The 13,261-nt window shown below is 50.0% G+C and overlaps 2 protein-coding genes and 1 long non-coding RNA gene across 3 annotated transcripts; all 3 read right to left on the bottom strand.

Moving 5' to 3' along the window:
• Positions 1 to 1,355: 1,355 nt before the first annotated feature.
• LOC128264051 (uncharacterized protein K02A2.6-like) lies at positions 1,356 to 3,651 on the bottom strand. Its single transcript, XM_052999348.1, has 3 exons — positions 3,298 to 3,651; positions 2,939 to 3,238; positions 1,356 to 2,861 (listed from the first exon to the last, which is right to left on the bottom strand). Exons 1-3 carry the CDS (start codon positions 3,649 to 3,651, stop codon positions 1,356 to 1,358), a joined length of 2,160 nt encoding a protein of 719 aa, XP_052855308.1.
• A 208-nt stretch (positions 3,652 to 3,859) lies between these two features.
• On the bottom strand, positions 3,860 to 5,704 carry LOC128264050 (AP-4 complex accessory subunit RUSC1-like). The gene is made up of 4 exons (XM_052999346.1): positions 5,031 to 5,704; positions 4,695 to 4,778; positions 4,166 to 4,443; positions 3,860 to 4,005 (listed from the first exon to the last, which is right to left on the bottom strand). Exons 1-4 carry the CDS (start codon positions 5,702 to 5,704, stop codon positions 3,860 to 3,862), a joined length of 1,182 nt encoding a protein of 393 aa, XP_052855306.1.
• A 6,268-nt stretch (positions 5,705 to 11,972) lies between these two features.
• Positions 11,973 to 12,573, bottom strand: LOC128264042 (uncharacterized). The gene is made up of 2 exons (XR_008268642.1): positions 12,313 to 12,573; positions 11,973 to 12,278 (listed from the first exon to the last, which is right to left on the bottom strand). It is a non-coding gene; the product is annotated as an uncharacterized LOC128264042 (long non-coding RNA).
• Positions 12,574 to 13,261: the final 688 nt, after the last annotated feature.

The following is a 13,261-nucleotide window of genomic DNA, read 5'->3' as shown; positions in this document are numbered from 1 at the left end:
TTGATTCGGATGTGCTGCTGTGTATGCTAGCATTAGCTCCGGCAGATTCTCGTCCCACCTAGTTTGTTCCTCCCCTGCCATTTGTGATATCATGGTTTTTATGGTTCGGTTTGTTCTTTCAGTTGGGTTCTGCTGCGGTGTATATGGCGCCGTGAATTGTTGCTGTATGCCCCACTGTTCCATGGCGGTCTTTGTTTTTCCTCCCGTAAACTGGACCCCATTGTCTGATATCAGTGTTTTTGGCGCACCCACTCTGGCGATTATCCGTTAACGAAATATTTTCAGGAATGCCTCTGCCGTTGCGCTCCTTATGGCCGCGAGTTCAGTCCATTTAGAAAATCTACCCACTATCACTATTAGTGTGGTGTTTCCATGCCTCGTGCGTGGTAGAGGTCCGACGAAGTCGACACATACGCTTTCCCACGGTGCTTCGGTTATTCTTGTCAGCATTTTCCCTGCGGTTTTTTGTTGAGACAATTTGTATCACTGGCAGCTCTCGCACGCCTTTACGAATTTGACAATGTCCTTCCGCATTCTGGGCCAAAAATATCGTTGCATAATCTTCCTCTGTGTTTTTAATATCCCCATGTGCCCCGCTGTTGTGTTGCAGTGGTTTTCTTTAAGCACAGTTTGAATCTCGCTTTCTGAAATGCACAGTTTCCATGGTTGTCTGTCCCTTTCTCTCCCGCATCTTTTGTAGAGTCTTTCTCCTTCTACTCTGAATTCTTTGATGCTCGGGTCTTTCTGCGCCTCCTCGTATGCCTTCTTCAACCAGTCGCCCTGACAGTTCGCGGACTTTATTTCTACTGGTGGGGCCCTGGACAATGCGTCTGCTACTGCGTTCAATTTTCCTTTTCGGTATCTAATCTCGAATTGGAACGGTTGTAGTCCGAGCGCCCATCTGGCTACCCTCCCTGAAGGGCTTTCTATGGAGTTTAGCCATTTCAACGCTAGGTGATCCGTCACCACTACAAATCGGTATCCTTCCAGATACATTTTGTATTTGTTGATGCTCCAGTAGATTGCCAGGCACTCTTTTTCTGTGGCGCTATAGTTTCGCTCTTCCTTGCTCAGCTTCCGGCTTGCGTATGAGATGACATGTTCCCCCTCGGCGTCTTCCTGGGTTAATACTGCTCCTATCCCCAGCTCGCTTGCGTCTGTCTGTAGCTTGAATTGTTTGGTGAAGTCTGGGCAAGCTAGTACTGGTGCCATTGTTAAACTTTCTTTAATCTTCTCGAACGCCTCTTGATGTTCTGTCAGCCATTCGAATTTTTTTCCTTTCTTTACCAGTTCTTGTAGGGCGCTTGCTTTCTCCGTGAACCCTGGGATGAATTTCCTGTACCATGATGCCATCCCTAAAAGCTGTGTACTTCCTTAGTGCCTTTTGGGGCTGGTAATTCTCGAATGGCTGCCACTTTCTCCGGGTCCGTCCTGATGCCTCTGTCGGTTACAATGTGTCCCAAGTATTTTAGCTCGGTTTGGAAGAAATGACACTTTTCCGCATTTATTTTTAGGTTTGCCGCTTGCAACCTTCTGAAAACCTCTCTTAATTTCTCCAAGTGTTCTTTTTTGTTTCTTCCGATTACCACGATATCGTCCAGGTATGCGAACGCGAATGGCTCCATCTCTGGGCCTATGACCGTATCTAGAGCTCTCTGGAATGTGGCTGGTGCTGTCGTGAGTCCGAACGGCATGACCTTCCACTGGAACAAGCCTCGTCCCGGTACTGTGAACGCTGTGTATTGTCGACTGAGACCTACCATTGGTATCTGCCAATACCCCGATTTCAGGTCTAGCGTGCTTATGAACTTTGCCTTCCTTAGCTGGTTTAATATAAAGTCCATCCTTGGTACCGGGTAGGCGTCTTGTTCTGTTCTTTCGTTCAACAGCCGATAGTCCACACACATTCTCCACTCGTTGTTCTTCTTTTTTACCAATACTACTGGCGCGCTGTATGGACTGTGTGATGGTTCAATCAACCCTAGTGCCAGCAATTCATCCACTTGTTCATTTATTACCGCTTGTTGTTTCGGGTTCCGTGGGTAGTATCGTTGTTTTACCGGTCTGTCGTCCTTCATGTAAATTTTATGTGTCGTGATATTACTGGTTCCCTTCATTCCCTCGAATACTTGCCTTTGTTGTTCCAGAAATTTGCTGATTTCCTCCTCCGTCGGCTCCGTATCGTCTGTGCTCTGCTCGGGTTCTATTTCTCCTTGTGTTGTCTCTGCCTCGGTGATATCTAATTCCAGGTTTCCGCATTGGATTCTTGTGCGCGTTTTGGCCAGAAAGTCTATTCCTAATAATATTCCTCCTGTCACCTGATTTAAGATGAGGAAGTCCAACTCGAATTCTTCTCCTGCGAACTGTATGTTGGTTGTAAAGTCTCCATCCGATCTTTGCTTTGATCCGTTCGCTAATGTTATTTCTGTCCTTCCCTTCCTCCATTTTCCATATTTTCTCAATTCGTTGTATCTTCTCTTGCTGATCACACTCCGTGAAGCTCCTGTGTCCACTGTTCCTTTTGCTTTTACTGGTCCGATTTTTACCGTGGCAAATATTTGGAATCCGTCACAACTTAATTGTTCACCTGTCGCTGGTATTTGTTTTTGGTCCTGAGCTACCAGCGTTACAAGCTCAGGCCTCTGGCGTTTCCCGCTCCAGCTCGGCAACATTCCGTTGTTCTTGTTCCATTTCTGCCGCATACCCAGCAAAACAGTGTTGGGGGGTTTGTGCAGGTTCTTGCGGCGTGCCCTGTTCCTCCGCATCTTATGCAGATTTCCGACGTCAAGTTCTGGTTTCCTGTTGTTATTGGTCTGTTGGTTCCTTCCATAGTTTCTATTTCTTCCACTTCTTCTGCCAACCTCAGGAATTCTGTTAATGTTTTAAATCCCGACCGTCTCGTGTAGAGCTTTATTTTGCTTCTGCAATTTCTGTATACCCGGTCCAGCTTTGTCTCTTCTGAATACTCTGTAAATCTCATTAGTTTCCTCAGGTTCATTGCGTATTCCCTTGTTGGTTCTGTTTCTCGCTGCCGTAGTTGAGTTATTTGTGTTTCCAACTGTTCCTGATATCTTGGTGGCAAAAAGTATTCTAACAGTTCCTCCCTGAGGTCCTCCCATGTCCTTATCTGGCTCGGTGTGGTGTTCCACCAGTCCACTGCTACTCCTTCTAGGATGAATGGCATCGTCTGGATCAGGGCATCTTTGTGAATGCCGTAGCCTTTGGCCCATTCCTCCATCTTGCTGATGAATTCCAAGGGATTGGTTGTTCTTGGTAGCGGATCCCCCAACTCCTTACTTGGTCTAGGATTTCCACTTCCACCTTTTGTTCCTTTCTGTCCGGTATGTCTGGAGTTTCCGATTCCCGCCGTGGTGGGGTGTTGGTTTGTTTGACCCGTATGTCGATCTGGTTCGCCATTGTGTTGAGTTCCTCCGCTGGTGTGCTGTTCTGATCCGTTGCTCCTTTTTCCTTCTTGTGCCTCTCTGCTAGTACTCCTAGTCTTTGCATGATCGTCTCCGTGTGGTTTGGGTTCTTTGCGAATGCTGACAGTATCTGTCTTAGCTCCTCCACTTTTCCTGTTGTGTCTAATCCGAACTCTCTTGCGTACTTGATCAGATCCGCCTTAGTTGCTAGGTAAACCCACGTCGACATAACTCTGTACCGATGTCTTTCTCTTTGCAACCACTTTAACCTGATCGGGCGCCATGTAACGATCCTGCTTTGCTGAGGTAGCTCAACGTTGTCCAGGTGTTCGTTCCAACATTTATTTATGTCAGGAGTGGTTGCTATAAGAGGTTGACCCGGTTCCCAGAGTATGTCATGTAAGCGGGTTCAGTGAAATCGAATCGGTATGCGTTTATTAAGAATTATTTGTTACATAGTATATATAGAGTTCGTGCTGCAGGGGCTCGTCCGCCCGTAGGTTGCCGGGGTCTTCCGTGTCGTCGTTCGGCGTCGTCGTTGGGCGTCGTCGTCGCGGCGGTGGCGGCGGCGGCGGCGGGTACCCTGTGGATGAGAAAGAAAAAGCCACGTCCCTCTTGGCTATGCTTATGTCTAGGAGGATGAGACAGTTTGGAGGCCGCTTGGGTCTACCAGTTTCGAGAAGAGGGTGGAGCCGCTTGGGTCTGCCAGTTCCGAAAAGAGGGTGGAGGCCGCTTGGGTCTACCAGGAAATGAGAAGTGTCGCGACCACGAGGGGTCGGCCTTGCCGATCTGATCGGTCTTAGTTCCGGGCGCGCAGGGCCGGCGGTGGGCCTCGGAGAACCGAGTGGTGGTCAGGGCGCGTTGCGGACCGACGCAACCCGGGTGAGAACCAGGTGGGATCGGTTCGGCAGACGGCCGAGGAGCGCCTCGGAGAACCGAGTGGTGGTCAGGGCGCGTTGCGGACCGACGCAACCCGGGTGAGAACCAGGTGGGATCGGTTCGGCAGACGGCCGAGGAGCGCCTCGGAGAACCGAGTGGTGGAGTCCCCAGAAGATCGGGTGTCACTAATGACGGTCGGTCTTGGGGTGTGGGATCCCAAAGGTCGGATATCACTGATGACGTCCGGTCCTTAGGGGGGTGGGAAGAAGGGGAAGGGAGGGGGAAACAACTAACTACAATGTATTGGGTGGACGGGGTACTAGACCCTATCCCGAAAAAGACTCCGCAGTTAACTCCCAGAGAAGTTTGCTCATTTCAAAGTGTAAGCCTTACCTTCTCCGATCGCCGTCGGCCGCAGAGTGATCTGTATGGGCCACTGGCGCCCTTTTTATATCCTCCCGGCCCTCGCCAGTGTGACTGTAGTTTCATAATCCTATAGTCATGGCCATACCGCGTGTGGCTTGTGGTGGCTATTGGTCAGTGTGACCGTTTCCTTTGTTTGGCGCGCCCGCCCGGATATTTAAATTTGAATATTTCCATTTAACTTAAATTTATTTCGGCTTCTTGCCTTTGAACTTATAATTATTTCGGCTTCTTGCCTACTTAACGACTATCTATAGCTACTGCTTATGTTATTATATCTACTTTGTGCGCTCCTGAGCGTCACACCTCCCCCCCTCTTGAGAAGGCACGAAGTGTCTTATCGTGATGCGGCTTCCCCTTCCAAAGATGACCTTCCACGTCTTCTGGTCGTCCTTCACTAGGATACTCTGCTGTTTCCCTTTTCTCCTCCTGTTCCATCTCTCTTTGATTTCGTTGACCGCCCTGGCTGACATCGTCGCATCTCTGGGTACGATCCACCCCATCTCGTTTGTGAACCACTCCACTCGTGGCGCCTGTGCGTCTGGGCGTGCCTCTGTCTCCTGGCTTGGTGTTGCTTCCTCTGCCTGTGCATCCATGTCCATCGGGTGTAGCTCCAGGATGTCCCGGTCTGGCGACGGTGTCCTTGCCCGTTCTCCCTGTTGTTCCTGGACACTTCCGTTGGTCACTGCCTCAAGAGAGCTGCGAGGAACATGGGCGATCCGGATCCGTCCGCCTCTATCGGTCGCCACGGCCGTTCTTGCTGGCGGTCGGGCTGTCTGTTGCTCCTCTGGTCGCGACTGCTCTTCTCTTTGTGACAGAGCTAGCCTGCACATTGGTGGTCTGAGGCGAGTCGGTGCTGTCCTGGCCCGTATGCCCGCCCCTGCTGGTCTCGCCGGTATCAACCTCGCCGTTCGCCTTTCTTGCTGCAGCCGTGTGCTGCTCTCCCGGAACTTCTTCTTTGTGACGTCGAATTTGTTCATGTTGTTGTTTTCTGAAATTAATAATACATCGTTTGAGTTACCTTTTGTTTCTTTCTTATCCCGGTTGGTTAGTTCATGGTTAGTGTCAACATACATTTTTACATCTCCAATGTATGCTCGTTTTGCTTTCTTCGATTTACAATTTTTTAATATAACTATCACCGGTGAACAAAATTTGTCTACTACCCATGGCCCGTCATATTTCGGTGCTAATTTAGCGTTGAATTTTTCCGCTGCATTGGATAGGTAGTGTGTTTTGCACCAGACGAGCTGTCCTACACTTGGCTTCCACTCTCTTTTACGTAGGTCGTAATGGTATTTTTGTATCTCTGCTGCTCCTTCCATGTTCTCGATCGCTTCGCTTCTGATGCCTTGTAGTCTCTTCCACCTTGCTGCTACTGTTTCTGTCGCTAATCCTGACCCTTTGGTGACCTTGTCGAATAGTGCTCCCGGCAGTCGGAGTTCTCTTCCATATAGTATTTGGGCTGGGCTGAATCCCGTTGATTCGGATGTGCTGCTGTGTATGCTAGCATTAGCTCCGGCAGATTCTCGTCCCACCTAGTTTGTTCCTCCCCTGCCATTTGTGATATCATGGTTTTTATGGTTCGGTTTGTTCTTTCAGTTGGGTTCTGCTGCGGTGTATATGGCGCCGTGAATTGTTGCTGTATGCCCCACTGTTCCATGGCGGTCTTTGTTTTTCCTCCCGTAAACTGGACCCCATTGTCTGATATCAGTGTTTTTGGCGCACCCACTCTGGCGATTATCCGTTAACGAAATATTTTCAGGAATGCCTCTGCCGTTGCGCTCCTTATGGCCGCGAGTTCAGTCCATTTAGAAAATCTACCCACTATCACTATTAGTGTGGTGTTTCCATGCCTCGTGCGTGGTAGAGGTCCGACGAAGTCGACACATACGCTTTCCCACGGTGCTTCGGTTATTCTTGTCAGCATTTTCCCTGCGGTTTTTTGTTGAGACAATTTGTATCGCTGGCAGCTCTCGCACGCCTTTACGAATTTGACAATGTCCTTCCGCATTCTGGGCCAAAAATATCGTTGCATAATCTTCCTCTGTGTTTTTAATATCCCCATGTGCCCCGCTGTTGTGTTGCAGTGGTTTTCTTTAAGCACAGTTTGAATCTCGCTTTCTGAAATGCACAGTTTCCATGGTTGTCTGTCCCTTTCTCTCCCGCATCTTTTGTAGAGTCTTTCTCCTTCTACTCTGAATTCTTTGATGCTCGGGTCTTTCTGCGCCTCCTCGTATGCCTTCTTCAACCAGTCGCCCTGACAGTTCGCGGACTTTATTTCTACTGGTGGGGCCCTGGACAATGCGTCTGCTACTGCGTTCAATTTTCCTTATCGGTATCTAATCTCGAATTGGAACGGTTGTAGTCCGAGCGCCCATCTGGCTACCCTCCCTGAAGGGCTTTCTATGGAGTTTAGCCATTTCAACGCTAGGTGATCCGTCACCACTACAAATCGGTATCCTTCCAGATACATTTTGTATTTGTTGATGCTCCAGTAGATTGCCAGGCACTCTTTTTCTGTGGCGCTATAGTTTCGCTCTTCCTTGCTCAGCTTCCGGCTTGCGTATGAGATGACATGTTCCCCCTCGGCGTCTTCCTGGGTTAATACTGCTCCTATCCCCAGCTCGCTTGCGTCTGTCTGTAGCTTGAATTGTTTGGTGAAGTCTGGGCAAGCTAGTACTGGTGCCATTGTTAAACTTTCTTTAATCTTCTCGAACGCCTCTTGATGTTCTGTCAGCCATTCGAATTTTTTTCCTTTCTTTACCAGTTCTTGTAGGGCGCTTGCTTTCTCCGTGAACCCTGGGATGAATTTCCTGTACCATGATGCCATCCCTAAAAAGCTGTGTACTTCCTTAGTGCCTTTTGGGGCTGGTAATTCTCGAATGGCTGCCACTTTCTCCGGGTCCGTCCTGATGCCTCTGTCGGTTACAATGTGTCTCAAGTATTTTAGCTCGGTTTGGAAGAAATGACACTTTTCCGCATATATTTTTAGGTTTGCCGTTTGCAACCTTCTGAAAACCTCTCTTAATTTCTCCAAGTGTTCTTTTTTGTTTCTTCCGATTACCACGATATCGTCCAGGTATGCGAACGCGAATGGCTCCATCTCTGGGCCTATGACCGTATCTAGAGCTCTCTGGAATGTGGCTGGTGCTGTCGTGAGTCCGAACGGCATGACCTTCCACTGGAACAAGCCTCGTCCCGGTACTGTGAACGCTGTGTATTGTCGACTGAGACCTACCATTGGTATCTGCCAATACCCCGATTTCAGGTCTAGCGTGCTTATGAACTTTGCTTCTCTTAGCTGGTTTAATATAAAGTCCATCCTTGGTACCGGGTAGGCGTCTTTTTCTGTTCTTTCGTTCAACAGCCGATGGTCCACACACATTCTCCACTCGTTGTTCTTCTTTTTTACCAATACTACTGGCGCGCTGTATGGACTGTGTGATGGTTCAATCAACCCTAGTGCCAGCAATTCATCCACTTGTTCATTTATTACCGCTTGTTGTTTCGGGTTCCGTGGGTAGTATCGTTGTTTTACCGGTCTGTCGTCCTTCATGTAAATTTTATGTGTCGTGATATTACTGGTTCCCTTCATTCCCTCGAATACTTGCCTTTGTTGTTCCAGAAATTTGCTGATTTCCTCCTCCGTCGGCTCCGTATCGTCTGTGCTCTGCTCGGGTTCTATTTCTCCTTGTGTTGTCTCTGCCTCGGTGATATCTAATTCCAGGTTTCCGCATTGGATTCTTGTGCGCGTTTTGGCCAGAAAGTCTATTCCTAATAATATTCCTCCTGTCACCTGATTTAAGATAGGAAGTCCAACTCGAATTCTTCTCCTGCGAACTGTATGTTGGTTGTAAAGTCTCCATCCGATCTTTGCTTTGATCCGTTCGCTAATGTTATTTCTGTCCTTCCCTTCCTCCATTTTCCATATTTTCTCAATTCGTTGTATCTTCTCTTGCTGATCACACTCCGTGAAGCTCCTGTGTCCACTGTTCCTTTTGCTTTTACTGGTCCGATTTTTACCGTGGCAAATATTTGGAATCCGTCACAACTTAATTGTTCACCTGTCGCTGGTATTTGTTTTTGGTCCTGAGCTACCAGCGTTACAAGCTCAGGCCTCTGGCGTTTCCCGCTCCAGCTCGGCAACATTCCGTTGTTCTTGTTCCATTTCTGCCGCATACCCAGCAAAACAGTGTTGGGGGGTTTGTGCAGGTTCTTGCGGCGTGCCCTGTTCCTCCGCATCTTATGCAGATTTCCGACGTCAAGTTCTGGTTTCCTGTTGTTATTGGTCTGTTGGTTCCTTCCATAGTTTCTATTTCTTCCACTTCTTCTGCCAACCTCAGGAATTCTGTTAATGTTTTAAATCCCGACCGTCTCGTGTAGAGCTTTATTTTGCTTCTGCAATTTCTGTATATCCGGTCCAGCTTTGTCTCTTCTGAATACTCTGTAAATCTCATTAGTTTCCTCAGGTTCATTGCGTATTCCCTTGTTGGTTCTGTTTCTCGCTGCCGTAGTTGAGTTATTTGTGTTTCCAACTGTTCCTGATATCTTGGTGGCAAAAAGTATTCTAACAGTTCCTCCCTGAGGTCCTCCCATGTCCTTATCTGGCTCGGTGTGGTGTTCCACCAGTCCACTGCTACTCCTTCTAGGATGAATGGCATCGTCTGGATCAGGGCATCTTTGTGAATGCCGTAGCCTTTGGCCCATTCCTCCATCTTGCTGATGAATTCCAAGGGATTGGTTGTTCTTGGTAGCGGATCCCCCAACTCCTTACTCGGTCTAGGATTTCCACTTCCACCTTTTGTTCCTTTCTGTCCGGTATGTCTGGAGTTTCCGATTCCCGCCGTGGTGGGGTGTTGGTTTGTTTGACCCGTATGTCGATCTGGTTCGCCATTGTGTTGAGTTCCTCCGCTGGTGTGCTGTTCTGATCCGTTGCTCCTTTTTCCTTCTTGTGCCTCTCTGCTAGTACTCCTAGTCTTTGCATGATCGTCTCCGTGTGGTTTGGGTTCTTTGCGAATGCTGACAGTATCTGTCTTAGCTCCTCCACTTTTCCTGTTGTGTCTAATCCGAACTCTCTTGCGTACTTGATCAGATCCGCCTTAGTTGCTAGGTAAACCCACGTCGACATAACTCTGTACCGATGTCTTTCTCTTTGCAACCACTTTAACCTGATCGGGCGCCATGTAACGATCCTGCTTTGCTGAGGTAGCTCAACGTTGTCCAGGTGTTCGTTCCAACATTTATTTATGTCAGGAGTGGTTGCTATAAGAGGTTGACCCGGTTCCCAGAGTATGTCACGTAAGCGGGTTCAGTGAAATCGAATCGGTATGCGTTTATTAAGAATTATTTGTTACATAGTATATATAGAGTTCGTGCTGCAGGGGCTCGTCCGCCCGTAGGTTGCCGGGGTCTTCCGTGTCGTCGTTCGGCGTCGTCGTTGGGCGTCGTCGTCGCGGCGGTGGCGGCGGTGGCGGCGGCGGCGGCGGGTACCCTGTGGATGAGAAAGAAAAAGCCACGTCCCTCTTGGCTATGCTTATGTCTAGGAGGATGAGACAGTTTGGAGGCCGCTTGGGTCTACCAGTTTCGAGAAGAGGGTGGAGCCGCTTGGGTCTGCCAGTTCCGAAAAGAGGGTGGAGGCCGCTTGGGTCTACCAGGGAATGAGAAGTGTCGCGACCACGAGGGGTCGGCCTTGCCGATCTGATCGGTCTTAGTTCCGGGCGCGCAGGGCCGGCGGTGGGCCTCGGAGAACCGAGTGGTGGTCAGGGCGCGTTGCGGACCGACGCAACCCGGGTGAGAACCAGGTGGGATCGGTTCGGCAGACGGCCGAGGAGCGCCTCGGAGAACCGAGTGGTGGAGTCCCCAGAAGATCGGGTGTCACTAATGACGGTCGGTCTTGGGGTGTGGGATCCCAAAGGTCGGATATCACTGATGACGGCCGGTCCTTAGGGGGGTGGGAAGAAGGGGAAGGGAGGGGGAAACAACTAACTACAATGTATTGGGTGGACGGGGTACTAGACCCTATCCCGAAAAAGACTCCGCAGTTAACTCCCAGAGAAGTTTGCTCATTTCAAAGTGTAAGCCTTACCTTCTCCGATCGCCGTCGGCCGCAGAGTGATCTGTATGGGCCACCGGCGCCCTTTTTATATCCTCCCGGCCCTCGCCAGTGTGACTGTAGTTTCATAATCCTATAGCCATGGCCATACCGCGTGTGGCTTGTGGTGGCTATTGGTCAGTGTGACCGTTTCCTTTGTTTGGCGCGCCCGCCCGGATATTTAAATTTGAATATTTCCATTTAACTTAAATTTATTTCGGCTTCTTGCCTTTGAACTTATAATTATTTCGGCTTCTTGCCTACTTAACGACTATCTATAGCTACTGCTTATGATATTATATCTACTTTGTGCGCTCCTGAGCGTCACTTGATCCAGCTTTGCCATGTAACGATCCTGCTTTGCTGAGGTAGCTCAACGGTGTCCAGGTGTTCGTTCCAACATTTATTTATGTCAGGAGTGGTTGCTGGAAGAGTTCGACCCGGTTCCCAGAGTGTGACACGTAAGCGGGGTTCAGTGAAATCGAATCGGTATGCGTTTATTAAGAATTATTTGTTACATAGGATATATAGAGTTCGGCGTCGTCGTTGGGCGTCGGCGTTGGTTGTCGGCGTTGGGTGTCGTCGTCGCGGCGTTGGCGGCGGTGGCGGTGGCGGCGGCGGGTACCCTGTGGATGAGAAAGAAAAGCCACGTCCCTCTTGGCTATGCTTATGTCTAGGAAGATGAGACAGTTTGGAGGCCGCTTGGGTCTACCAGTTCCGAGAAGAGGGTGGAGGCCGCTTGGGGCTACCAGTTTCGAGCAGAGGGTGGAGGCCGCTTGGGTCTACCAGGGAGTGAGAAGTGTCGCGACCACGAGGGGTCGGCCTTGCCGATCTGATCGGTCTTAGTTCCGGGCGCGCAGGGCCGGCTGTGGGCCTCGGAGAACCGAGTGGTGGTCAGGGCGCGTTGCGGACCGACGCAACCCGGGTGAGAACCAGGTGGGATCGGTTCGGCAGACGGTCGAGGAGCGCCTCGGAGAACCGAGTGGTGGTCAGGGCGCGTTGCGGACCGACGCAACCCGGGTGAGAACCAGGTGGGATCGGATCGGCAGACGGCCGAGGAGCGCCTCGGAGAACCGAGTGGTGGTCAGGGCGCGTTGCGGACCGACGCAACCCGGGTGAGAACCAGGTGGGATCGGTTCGGCAGACGGCCGAGGAGCGCCTCGGAGAACCGAGTGGTGGAGTCCCCAGAAGATCGGGTGTCACTAATGACGGTCGGTCTTGGGGTGTGGGATCCCAAAGGTCGGATATCACTGATGACGGCCGGTCCTTAGGGGGGTGGGAAGAAGGGGAAGGGGGGGGGAAACAACTAACTACAATGTATTGGGTGGACGGGGTACTAGACCCTATCCCGAAAAAGACTCCGCAGTTAACTCCCAGAGAAGTTTGCTCACTCCAAAGTGTAAGCCTTACCTTCTCCGATCGCCGTCGGCCGCAGAGTCATCTGTATGGGCCCCGGCGCCCTTTTTATATCCTCCCGGCCCTCGCCAGTGTGACTGTAGTTTCATAATCCTATAGCCATGGCCATACCGCGTGTGGCTTGTGGTGGCTATTGGTCAGTGTGACCGTTTCCTTTGTTTGGCGCGCCCGCCCGGATATTTAAATTTGAATATTTCCGTTTAACTTAAATTTATTTCGGCTTCTTGCCTTTGTACGGTATTGAACTTATAATTATTTCGGCTTCTTGCCTTTGTACGGTATTGAACTTATAACTATTTCGGCTTCTTGCCTACTTAACGACTATCTATAGCTACTGCTTATGTTATTATATTATATTTACTTTGTGCGCTCCTGAGCGACACACCTCCCCCCCTCTTGAGAAGGCACGAAGTGTCTTATCGTGATACGGCTTCCCCTTCCAAAGATGACCTTCCACGTCTGCCGGTCGTCCTTCACTAGTATACTCTGCTGTTTCCCCTTTCTCCTCCTGTTCCATCTCTCTTTGATTTCGTTGACTGCCCTGGCTGACATCGTCGCATCTCTGGGTACGATCCACCCCATCTCGTTTGTGAACCACTCCACTCGTGGCGCCTGTGCGTCTGGATACACAAGCTCCTCTGGTCGTGACTGCTCTTCTCTTTGTGACAGCGCTAGCCTGCACATTGGTGGTCTGAGGCGAGTCGGTGCTGTCCTGACCCGTATGCCCGCCCCTGCTGGTCTCGCCGGTATCAACCTCGCCGCTCGCCTTTCTTGCTGCAGCCGTGTGCTGCTCTCCCGGAACTTCTTCTTTGTGACGTCGAATTTGTTCATGTTTAGTGTCAATATACATTTTTACATCTCCAATGTATGCGCGTTTTGCTTTCTTCGATTTACAATTTTTTAATATAACTATCACCGGTGAAAAAAATTTGTCTACTACCCACGGCCCGTCATATTTCGGTGCTAATTTAGCGTTGAATTTTTCCGCTGCGTTGGATAGGTAGTGTGTTTTGCACCAGACGAGCTG

Source organism: Drosophila gunungcola, unplaced genomic scaffold, assembly GCF_025200985.1.
Source record: "Drosophila gunungcola strain Sukarami unplaced genomic scaffold, Dgunungcola_SK_2 000054F, whole genome shotgun sequence".
Classification (NCBI taxonomy): domain Eukaryota; kingdom Metazoa; phylum Arthropoda; class Insecta; order Diptera; family Drosophilidae; genus Drosophila; species Drosophila gunungcola.
This window is presented reverse-complemented; position numbering and strand designations above follow the sequence as displayed.